Below are 12,093 nucleotides of genomic sequence, written 5' to 3' on the forward strand. Positions count from 1 at the left end.
GAATTAAAGTGCAGTCTCACAGAGTAAGATAACATCAATACGCACCTGCTGAGGAATAAAAGGGTTTTATTTTTTGTATTAATTAAATCACTCTCTAACTTTGAGACATCATAAGAGAAAATCAGCATGGCGTAGCACACTGGGTAGAGATTAGGATAATAATGGACAAAACGGCAGATCATAAATTCCACTTAATCGCTATGACCATGCTACATTTCGATAAAAGTACTAATTCTGACTCAAAATGTTCCCATACGGCAATGAAAACGCCAGACAACGGTGTAATAATCCCCTATAAAACTTAAAACCATGACAACAGAGTAATATGTTGCTCACTCACACAAATTGTTCTAGTGAGAAAAAGAGAAATTTTTAAAGTGTGCTGACAGACCATTTATTTTAAGGCACTAAAGAAGATTGTAGATATAGTAAAAGAGAATTTATGTGGAATTTGACACTCAGAATAACTCAGCATGCTGTTAGATGTCTTTGTGGGTGATATATAGTACGTTTATGCGAGGCTTTTTAAACTGAAGCATTTCAGCGCGATAATCAAGGGATGGAGTGTCATTGATGGTTATATGGAAGTTGAATAGAAAACACACAAACCCTCTGTTTACACGCAGTGATATTTACAGTAATACCCTGAAGGATCTACTGTATTTCTTGGCAAGGCCGTGTGCTGTCTGTCACCCTGAGTGACAGTTGCTGAGGCACCCTTGAGTTCAATTCTTCACTCTTCTCAGTGTCTAACTCATTTCTGTGTTACTTCTCTGCCTGCCGTAGTATACAGCTTGTCTCATTGCAATCAGCCCTGCAGGTCTGAAAATCCACACGTACTTGGGCAGGTGACTGGATTGGAAATAGGAAAGAAAGAGTAGTGAGGAGGAAGAAAAAATAAAAGGAGGAAAAATGTCACACACTCTGGCTCCATATGTGTTTCGTTTTTGATTCGATGACGTTTGAGCCCTCCGGTGCTCTTCAAGATTGACAGTCAAGACTAGGACAAAGGCTGAAGGATGTTTCACCCTAGAAACACATTTGATGGTGATTAGACAATCATGTTCCACCATAGGGGTGAGAGAAGAAAATAAATAAATAAGTCGAGAGGTTTTGTGACAGAAGCTACAGTTACATAAAACCATGAACTACTCTGAAGATTTTAGATTTTTTTTGTTTGATCCTCACATTTTTATTGAGGTTTTTAAAATTTTAACAAAGAGATACATATTCAAATTACGTATTCCGCTGTAGAGTTAGCGAAATAAAACAGATGTGTTAAGCAAAGAAACAAAAACAGAAGAAATAACAGTCATGGTTACTGATATCTATCGAGGATTTTAGTTTTACATGCAGTTACTTCCTCTCAAGTCAAATACATCTTCTGTTTTTTTTCCCTCTAGAACCCACCGGTGGGATGCAATTATCTAATTACATCAGATCTGTTACTAGGCTGAGGCCTCCTTTGTCCAACTATAACTGCCGATCTTCAAGACGGTCTAATAGCTGTAATGTGATCTCATGTGGGAGAAAAGCATGTGGAGTCAGAGTGTGCAGCACTTTTTCCTACTCTCAAATCCACTTCCATTGATCAGCACCTCATTATAACTCTTCATGCGCCATTCTTTTCTATTATATTATAGCAAAACTTGTGTGAGAGTGTGTGTGTAGGTGTGTGTGTGTGTGTGTGTGTGTGTGTGTGTGTGTGTGGTGGTGGTGGGGTGGGGGGTGTTGAGGAAAAATCTATGGAAAGTAAGTCAAAGGTGATCAATGCCCATATATGTGTGTGTGTCTGTGTGTGTGTGTGTGTGTTGTTGTCAAGCAGATGCTAAATTATATATACCACAGGCAATATCTATTATGCAAATTAGTGTCATAACAGTACTAACACATATTTTCCAATCTCAGGTATGTAGATTATTGTATTGATCAGTAACAGCAGTCAACAATCCAAACAAAACAAAAATGATTCAAAAATCTGTAGAATGTCATGAAATTAATACTATTACAGAAACAGGGCTTTTTAAAATTGATCCATGAACATCAAGGATCATGGGTGACCAGATAACATATGTACATTCATAAACAGTGTTGAACAGCACCTCATTAAAAGAAAAACAGTGGAATACCGAGACAAATTTGCAACAATAGTCTACAAGGGGTTAACTGAACTAAAAACATTGTGGGTTTTCACTTGGTCTGAAGTTTTCAGGGGTCAAATTCTTTACAGAATCTGAGAAACTGGCAAAAACAAGAGTGCAATGATCTTCTGATGAAATCCTCTACTTGATGGTAAGGCTAGAAACACTAGAAAGTAGCACCAAAAAAAAGAGTAAACTGTGCACTGAAATGGTTGAAGAGAGGATGATTAAACAATAGCTGTCAAAAAGTGTAGGTGAGATAATATGTTACCATGTTGAGATCTGTTTGAGAATTGTGCGTTGCTTTCTGTTGATTAGAAAACCAGTGGAAACACGTTTCACTAGATGGCACCAAGGATCCAAGAATCCTGAATGAAAATGTTTAAAAAAAACAACTCCAAAATGTAAAGGATGGCTATTGTATGGCTGAGTATCACCATTGTTATCAATGTGCAATTCAGGCCCAAGTTTAGCCTAGATCCAAATTTGATAGGGATATTCTAGTTACACATTTCATTTAGACGTAAAGAAGATTAGTTTGGTAAGTAAGAGGATACATAGTACAAGGAACTCTCAAGTCATCACTGAACATAGTAAAGTACACATTAAGAACTGACCTCAAAACAGCTACATTAACCAATGAAGACCCAGTGCTACTTTTGTGACTGTTCCCAAATGAATTTTTCTCTACATTTAACCTTTCTTGAGTGATTTATCACAATTTATCATAATATTATTCTCTGTGTTTTACAGTTTTTCAGTGAAAATCATGTATTTTCCTACATTTAATTCACTGATCATGTAAATGTTCATTAAAGCTCAGAGTAAATTCAAAGGTTATTATATCAGAAACAGAGAAAACTGAAGAAAGTGTGACATTTTCAGCCAAATATATCATTAACTGAACATAAACTAAGTGTGTCCATCCTCTGTCATTTATCAAACTCCATAGGTTTTACTGGTGAATCAATGTTGTAGAGGATGAGGGTGTCAAATGGGCCATATCTGATGACCATGAAAGGATGACAAACTTCATTTTACACCAATTATTTACATGTATTGATAAGATTAGTGGACCAAAAGGTATTAAACAGTTTACATCAGTAGATGGTTTTGGTCACTGGTGGCTTTTTGGGTCTTTATGGGTTAATATACTTTTTTTTTTATCCAACATGACCAACAGGTGGAAATGAGTGATGTCTTCAGTGCACAGGTTACACACAGGCTTAAAGCTCCATTCATCCACGGGAAAAGGCATGTATTTAAAAAATCAATCTCAGGATTATTTATTGATGTTGGATCGTTAAAATAATGATGACTTTGGATCGGAAAATTGATGTTTCAAACCCAGCCCTAAGGGATAGAGGGATAGCTGAGATGGATGTGTTGAGTTGATGTTTGCATGTCATCCCTACCAATTTTTGACTGTGGGCAACTCCATATTGACCATGGCAACTTGTGGGTTCTGAACCATTCGCTTAATCAGTGTGTCACTTAGCCTGCTCTGGCAAAATCCATCACTCCGAACAAAGTAAAAGAGGCAAGTGAAAAACAGGGCAGTGAAACGACAGAACGACATCCGGCTGGGGAGACAGAGAGCTCCGCTGAGAGGAGGAGAGAGACGATTAGTCAATATGGCTGAGTGGTGTTGATACAGAACGCAGGGAGCCTTTTAAATATTTACACAGTCATAATTCACAGCGAGTTATGCAGGTGTCGTATACCAACAGATCCTTCATGGGAGCAGGACAAAACAGAGGAATAATAAGCAATACAAGAAGCGGCGTTTACTAATTCCCAGGCCTGTGGTGCACAGTGCTGCAGATGCTTGCCGCCCCCAGTAGGTTGTCATGGAGATGGGTCATATTTCTAAGCTGTTTCAGCTGCAGTTGGCAGCTCAAACATTAGTCTTGTTGACACAGTCAACCGAAAAAATAAAAATGAGATGAGACCAAGGGAGCAACATCTAGAAGTAACAAAGTCAGAAATATCAATCCGGTGTCAGTAAATCAATCTTAAATGGACCGCTACGATGGAATCACAACTATAATTCAAGTCTGATACTGAGTCAGACCTGGTAAATCTTCTGGGTTTTTTTTTTGTTTTCTTTTTCCTCACCTGAGTAGCGTATGCGGAAGCCTTTATGGCTGGTAGTGTGATCGAAGGACCAGTGTAGGTAGACTTTGTTATTGGAGCTGGTGATGCTCAGTGGGCTGGAGTAGTTTCCACTCAGGGTGATGAGCAGTGGACTCTGTCTGGATGGGCCTGGGTGGAAAAATGACAAACAAAAAAAAATATTAGAAGGTCTCATGACTAACGAAAAAGAGCAGTGTTTTTATTTCAACCAAAGCTTGCACTAACATCTCCAAAAACCATGTCTGATCATTGACACACTTAGATGTTGAAGAGTTTCAAGAGCATTTTTCTGGCAGATGAAAGCCTTTAGAACTCATTTTTTATTTAACATTGAATTTACATTTTAAAAGACCAAATTACACTTTCCCTAAACAATACTTATATCAAAAATACATTTTTTTTCAGCTCCTAATAGAGCAAAAAAGATCTTCCTCTGTAATTGTGTAATTCTGACATGTTTCCTTTAAAAGGTCTGAAAAAGATACCTCATCTCTCTTTTTTTCTGTGAGTTCATGCAGCATCCTTTCATCCTTTTTAACCCTATATAAATGAAGACATTTCTTAGAGTCTGAAAAACTAAAGCTAATAAAAGCACTAGTCAAAGTCCTCCATCTAAAAATAAGAAGCTGAGGAGCATTTTTCTGGTTGATGAAAGCTTTTGCAGCTCACCTTTATCCATTGAATTTACATTTTAAAACTCCGAATCACATCCTTTCAGTTAATGCTTTTTAGGGATTGTTCATTTTGTTATACTTAGAATAAAATCTAAATGTGTTCCTTTCCTAATAAGGGAAAAAGAAAGATCCCTCTCATAATTGGCTTGGCAGCCTCAAGGTTAGCAAATGTCTGTTCCCCTCTAGTCGGCAGAAGATAAAAAGCACTAATCAGCAGCACTAGTGTATACGACCGCCATTTTCTCTGAGCAGTCTGGCAGAGTTGCTGACTGTGCCTCTAATCACATGCAAATGTACAAGGCAGATGCAGATGTCACCATGAAAGAGAGGCTGCGTGTGATATTCTGTTCGTAAATATACAGAGCTTTGTTAGGGACAGTGGAATGAGGCGCCTGGTTCATTAAAGCCTTTAATTGTGGTTATTTGTGGAAGTAATGGCTTGACCTGAGACAGAGGGGGCGGGAAAGGGGCATCAACGGGTGGTTCGGTGACTCACCGTCGAAGATCTCCAGCTCGTCGAACTGACGGCTGGTCTGGAAGTGCTCGATGGTGAAGGTGATGTTGTAGCCTGGTTCGACTTTGACTACCCAGGAGCAGGACTCGAAGTGGGGGAAGCTGCTGCCCGGAGACTGGCTCATGATGACGCCCGTGGACGCCGTCAGGACCTCATTCATCGGACATGTCACTGTTGAGGAAAACCAAGATGAATCGCAAACAAAGTTTCCAAACACATGAAAACTACAGAAAAACTCATTTTCATTTTCCGTCTTGATCTGACCCAAAAATGGAAATTTATGTTAATGTTGATCTTTTAGTTTTGCATGACATGAAAAAAAAATATCAGTAAAATAATCCATGTCATGCATGTTTTCTTAAATTTTATGTGAAAACAAAATGTCAAACCTCATTCTCTGAGAGGTTTTGTGTTTATTCTTATTCAGTTTGATATGTGATTTCAGTGCAGTTACAGGGAGTTTAACTTGAAGATTTCATTTTCATTTTATTTCAACTTTTTTTTTTCCCCGGAGCTTAGATTTGCTGAAGCTGAAAAACGCAGGACGAATTAATGCATCAAAGCAAAACTGACATGTAAGAGCACTGTGCATTAAACATTGTGTAAAGCTACTTCATTCTCAAACAGCATGAACCATTAAAAGGGATTTGGCATCTTGCAAATGTTCTTTTTGCATTTGCTGCTAATGCAGAACAGTTCCATCCAGCATTTTTTTCCACTGTCCACAAATTAAGGCATTTTTTTAGAAATGCCTAGAAAATTAAAAACTATAAAATGAGACTTACGCTGTTGGGGGCCAACAGCAAGGGTATATTCCCAAAATCCCCCAATTATTTGCTATATAATAAAGCAAAAAAAAAACAACACAATGGACAAAAGATACCAACTTAATTTTAGATGATCGATATGAACCAAATTTGAGCTTGACTGGCCTACTATATCTATTAATAATGTCCAAAAAAACAGACTTTTCAACAGAAGCGCCCCCATTTGGACCACTGATAATATTCATGGAACACCCAAAATCAATAGAGTTCTTCCCCTTGGGGTCACCTATGTTGGTACTAAAGGGAGATAGTTATTACGTTCACATGAAAGATATCCAGCCTGAATAATGTCCGAAAATTACTTGCTTAATAATGTCAGAAAAGATATTAGGTATTTGTTTTGGACGATCAATATGAACCCAGTTTGAGTTTGATTGGCCGACTATTTCCTTAATAATGTCCAAAAAAACTGATTTTTAAACAGAACCTCCTCCAACCATTTGAAAAAACCACACCACCTGGTGTCAAAAAATGAAATCATGTAAACTCAAGGTGGCATGAAGAAAGAGAATTGTTAGACAATCAATATAAACTCAATTTGAGCTACATTGACCTGATAGTGGCAGAACAATGGTCAGAGAACCAATTTTTCTTACAAAACTTCACCTAGTGAATGACAAGAACACCATATGAACTCTGGATGGTAGCCAGAAAATGGACATTTGTAAGACGGTCAATATGAACAAAATTTTATCTTAATTGGTGTATTATTGCTTGATTTAGATCCAAAAAACTGATTTTCAACTAAAGCACCCCCCTTTGGATGGCTTATAATACTCATAGAGAAGCTGAAATCGATAGGGTTTGTCCACTAGGGGTCCCCTATGTTGGTTATCAAGGGCTACGAAGGCCGACCAAATCTGTCCTAGTAATCGCATTCACACAAAGTATATCCAGCGGCGGTGAATCTGGTGGTGGTGTTCAGGGTAAAACCATTATATCCCTGAAACGGAGTTTTTGGGACTGGGAAGCCGTAAAGGGGGGGGTGACCATGACAAATTCATGGGACCCAGCATCCCCAGGGGGCCCAGTGGATACAGGTTAGAAGTTGTGAAAATTTTGTGTAAGGTCCAACGTTCAACAGAGGCAGAGAACCCAGGAGTCGGACGTCCAAAGCCTGTTAAGGTTCACTTTCGGTTTATACCAGTTATGGTAGTTACAGCAGTTTCGGAATGCGCCCTCACGTGTATACACCCACCCCCATAACGTTGAAATATCATGGGACCCATAATTGCTAACAGCACCCCAGTTCCTCAAAACAAAACCTATGTTTACACTCAGTAAACTATATGTGACCCAAACTGGAAGGCTAAATAAAGAACTACTAATAATTTCAGAGCGACAGTACTTCTGGTTGAAATAGCAATATTTTGTGCTTGTTTATGCAGTTGTTCCCTCTGTGTTTCATAACTCCAGTTAACGTCCAATGCTTGTTTATTCTTTTTAGTGGGTTTAATTTACCTTGAAACACAAATTGGATTAGTAAGATCCATATTGTTGGAGGGCAGCTCAATGTGACTAAAAGCACTGCTAAGCTAATTGTCATTCCGGTCTGGATGCGGGGAAACAAAACTGTCCATCCAGGACATGGCTAATACATTATATCATATTACTGACTTCTCCACTTCACCCATTGTCAGCGTGTGACAGATGTGATGCTAACTTGGCGGTTAACACGCGCATCTGCCTCACAGCCCTGTTTCTGTCTGTGGCAGGTCTGGGGCGGGCCACATCTCATTTCCCCCACCGCTGTCATTCGGTAGTCTTATGGGATGTCTCCGTGACATCCTTTGACATTTGTTAGTGATTCTGGTCTGCATTATCAGACATTACACAGCACACCTGTCTGTTGAGTTCTGCTGCAAATGCTGTAAAGCCAACGTGCCCGAGATGTGTGTATACACCCCAGGAAACAAGACGCAACATGAGAGAATGCCAATGCTCCAACAATGACATGAGGAAAATGCATCCTAGTTGTTCTATTTGTATTTTCTATTGTTTCTTCTGCCCATCAAATAGGACTGAATAAAGACTACGACATAGATCCACTGCAAAATATAAATATATAACTGTCCATCTTAACATGGCTTTTGTTACAGTGTAAACCATAAGAAAGATAACCAGTGGTGCCAGTCACAACAAACCCTGCCCCTTGCACGTATTGTATCAAATTTTGGCTTCAATCCAGCTGATGTCATCATGTCTATGTGTATGGTGATGTCAGCATATCAATTACCTCTATATATGTGTCAAGTTTGGAGTAAATTGAAGCAAAACTGATGTTTTAATAGACATTTGAAATTTTGCCCATTATAAGTAAATGGGAGAGGAAAAACGATTTTAAAAAATTCATTAAAAATGTGAACTTTGACCTGTTTTCTCCAAAATGTAACCACATTTATTCTAGATCACTTGCACTTTATAAAACCAATTTGGTATGAATTTAACTAACACTTTCCCTGCCACAGACATGTGAAATTTTGCCCATTATAAGTAAATGGGGAAGAAAAAAAAAAGATATAAAAAAATTCATAAAAAATTGAAACTTTGACCTTGTTTTCCAAAAATGCAATGACATCTATTCTGGGTCGCTGGCAATCTACAAACCAAATTTGGTATGAATTCAACTAAAAGGTTTTGCTGCTACAGACATTTGAAATTTCACCCATTATAAGTAAATGGGGAAAAAAAAAAGATATAAAAAAATCATAAAAAATGTTTAACTTTGACCTGCTGTTCCCAGAATGTAATCGGATGTTTTCTGGGTCAGTGGCAATCTATACACCCAATCTGGTATGAATTTAAGTAGTAGTTTTGCTGCTTGAGTGTAAAGAAACAAAAAACAAAGAAACAGAATCAAAAACAATACCCCTTCCCTCCCCTTTGGGGGGGCGGGGTAATTAATCTCATCTGAATCCATTGCTTCTTACTATATGTTATTCATTCTTCCATTCAAGGGGGGATCATCTGCACAGTTCAACTGACTGAAGTCTCTCCTAGATCCACCAGTTTCTCAAATTCTATTGTGAACTCTCAGAAAACCTACAGATTTACCTTATTAATCACCAGCCACGGGCTATAACTATGCAGAGACAAAGTAAAGCAACCGCCATAAGGTGCCGTAAGTGTGATTAAAAACGCAGCCTATGTGATTAACTGCTCTTTTCATGCATGTACAAGTAGGGCTGTTATGAAATTTTAATGGAAATTTACTTGACAGTTAATGTCATATAAATAATTACGATTAGTGATTTAATTTAGTGTTTCTATCATTAGTCTTTAGCATGACATAAGCCAAATAACACTTTATTTATACACATGAAGAAGAGCAATTAATTTGCATTATCTACTTCAGTGAACACATGAATAAAAATGGGACATTTTCTTTGACTTGGGAGTTTTTAGATAAAAACTGCGCACAGAAAATTTTAAATAAATTATGTAAAGCGTACTGCTGGCATGTACAAAGAAACTACAGATATTTGACAGGTACGAGGAGAGGTTAAGAGCTGTCAAGTGATGTCATTACAACAGCAAGAGACAAATCACAAAATGTGGAAAAAGTAACAGGTTCTCATGCTTAAACAAAAGGAATGTCACTTCTAAAAGAATATATGTGGAGGATTTTAACCAGACATAAGGTGCCGCTGATAGCACATTTGTTATATGACGTATACAAACTCTCACATTCACACCTGTTATAATAACATTATCATTATTGGCTAATGTTGGTTACGTTTAGACACAAACCTACCTGATTAAAGTTACAGCAAAAGATCAAGACAAAGACTCAAATAACCTATACTGTATAATGAACATTACAGAGGTAATAACACTATTAGAATTCAACTGAAAACGGGACCCAAACACTGATCTACTAGTTTGTTTTTCCCCACTATATCTACATCACTTATTTTCCCTCAGCATTTATTTATAAGACTGTGAGAGGAGCGTTAACACCGCTTGTTTTAAGCCATTTCACAATCCATAATCCCTAGTGATATGAGGCTAAAATCTGACATGTATCGACCTGTGTTCGAGCTGAACAGAGAAGATTATCACAATGATATCAGGCCTACGTAAAGTTGCTTTTTCTTCCCCCCCCCTTTTTTTTTTTTAAATCCATAAAGACCCAAACATCCATCGGACACCAAAATCATTCACTGATATCAAATGTTTAATACATGTTGATCCATTAATCCTATCAGTACATATAAATAATTGGTGTAAAATGCAGTTTGTCATCTTTTCATGGTCATCAGATATGACCCACTTGGATGTTCAGAGACTCCATAGTGAACATGGAAACACCGTCATCTTCTACACTGATTCACCAGTAAAACCCATGGAGTTTGATCAGTGACAGTGGATAGAGACACTGGGTTTATGTTCAGTTAATGATATATTTTGCATAAAAATTTATCCTTTTCTTCAGTTGTCTCTGTTTCCGTTATAATAACCCACACCTTTAATCTGAGCTGTTATGAAAATTTACTTGATCAGTACATTAAATATAGGAAAATACCAGATTTTGGTTAAAAAACTAAGCAAAATAAATGGTGATAAATCATTTAAGGAAGGTAAAAAGTAGACAAAAATTCATTTGGGAACTACCGCAAAAGCAGCGCTGGGTCTTTTTTCAGGGGTAAACTTAGGTCGACATAAAAACATCCACAGAGCTTGTTTTCTTTCATATAAAATTCATCAGCTCTTATAATATATTACTGACTTGTACATTTAAAGAATCCTAAGGGTATACTTCTGTATTCTTAGAATTACTTAACAGTTTGGTCACTGACTGAATGTGTCCTTGCTGGAAATCAACCCACCAGCTTTATGAGGGTGTTATGACTAACAAAAGACTATTATGGACTCACAGAAAAAACTCCTGTTAATCACATGCCACAGGCTATACTTACATATAAAATGAATTAAAAAGTGTATTTTTAAAACATTTGTGACTATTTGTGTGATATAGTGCTAATTCTTTGTATTTTCTAATTCTTTCCACACATGTTCTTGCACATATGTTAAATGTACGTGTGGCAGAAAATTCTGGACTGCCCCCGTGTCATATGCTGCAGTTGGACCCGATGCCTGTCCTGCCTCGGGGTAAAGCAGCGCTTGGCACTTGCAGGTTCTTCATTACAGTTGTGAAATGCTGTGAATCACATTCTAACTGTGCCTCCTTCGTGGGACAATTGCACGGTATACACTTATTTTATGGACGAGCCTGTGTGTTTTTGAGTGTGTGCAGTTGTCTCTTGGCTTGTTCACCCTCCTGTCTGTGTTTGTATGGAAAGCGATTATTAAATCCGCAGGAAAAAGATTACTGTTGACAGTCTGGGTTAAACGACATTTGCAAATTATACTTACCATTTGTTTTACCTTGCATGGTTCATTTACAAGTTAGGGTTTGTTGCCTCAGGGAATTCTCAGACAAAGGCAGGTGAACTGTCACTCACACAAATGCATGCTAAATAACTAAAAATAAGCTCTTGTCATATACTTTTCCCGCAACTTTTTGGAAGTCATTGTGTAGTTGAGCCAATTTATTGTGTTTGCGGTATTTTTATTTTATGTTAATAGTCCTGTCAATATCATCCATTTTAATTTCAACAAAAGGTGTCTCTCTTATTTAAGTCTAGTTTTCAGAAAACAGATGCGACATAAACAGGATGTAAATGTAGCATAGCATAAATGTAAATAAATGTAGCATAATTTGATCATTTAATATGTTTAGACTGCTGCTCTTTTCATGACTCTATGGCAGTGGTTCTTAACCTGGGTTCGATCGAACC

General features: G+C 37.6%; 1 protein-coding gene across 1 annotated transcript in view; it reads right to left on the reverse strand.

Annotated features, from left to right (window-relative positions):
- Positions 1 to 12,093, reverse strand: part of csmd2 (CUB and Sushi multiple domains 2) — a 135,072-nt gene that overhangs the window by 47,582 nt on the left and 75,397 nt on the right. The window contains exons 24-25 of the mRNA XM_030146990.1: positions 5,448 to 5,636; positions 4,260 to 4,406 (exon numbers count right to left, since the gene is read on the reverse strand). Coding sequence (XP_030002850.1) covers positions 4,260 to 4,406; positions 5,448 to 5,636 — 336 coding nt within the window. The remainder of the gene's footprint in view (positions 1 to 4,259; positions 4,407 to 5,447; positions 5,637 to 12,093) is intronic.

Source organism: Sphaeramia orbicularis, chromosome 11 (assembly GCF_902148855.1).
Source record: "Sphaeramia orbicularis chromosome 11, fSphaOr1.1, whole genome shotgun sequence".
Classification (NCBI taxonomy): Eukaryota; Metazoa; Chordata; class Actinopteri; order Kurtiformes; family Apogonidae; genus Sphaeramia; species Sphaeramia orbicularis.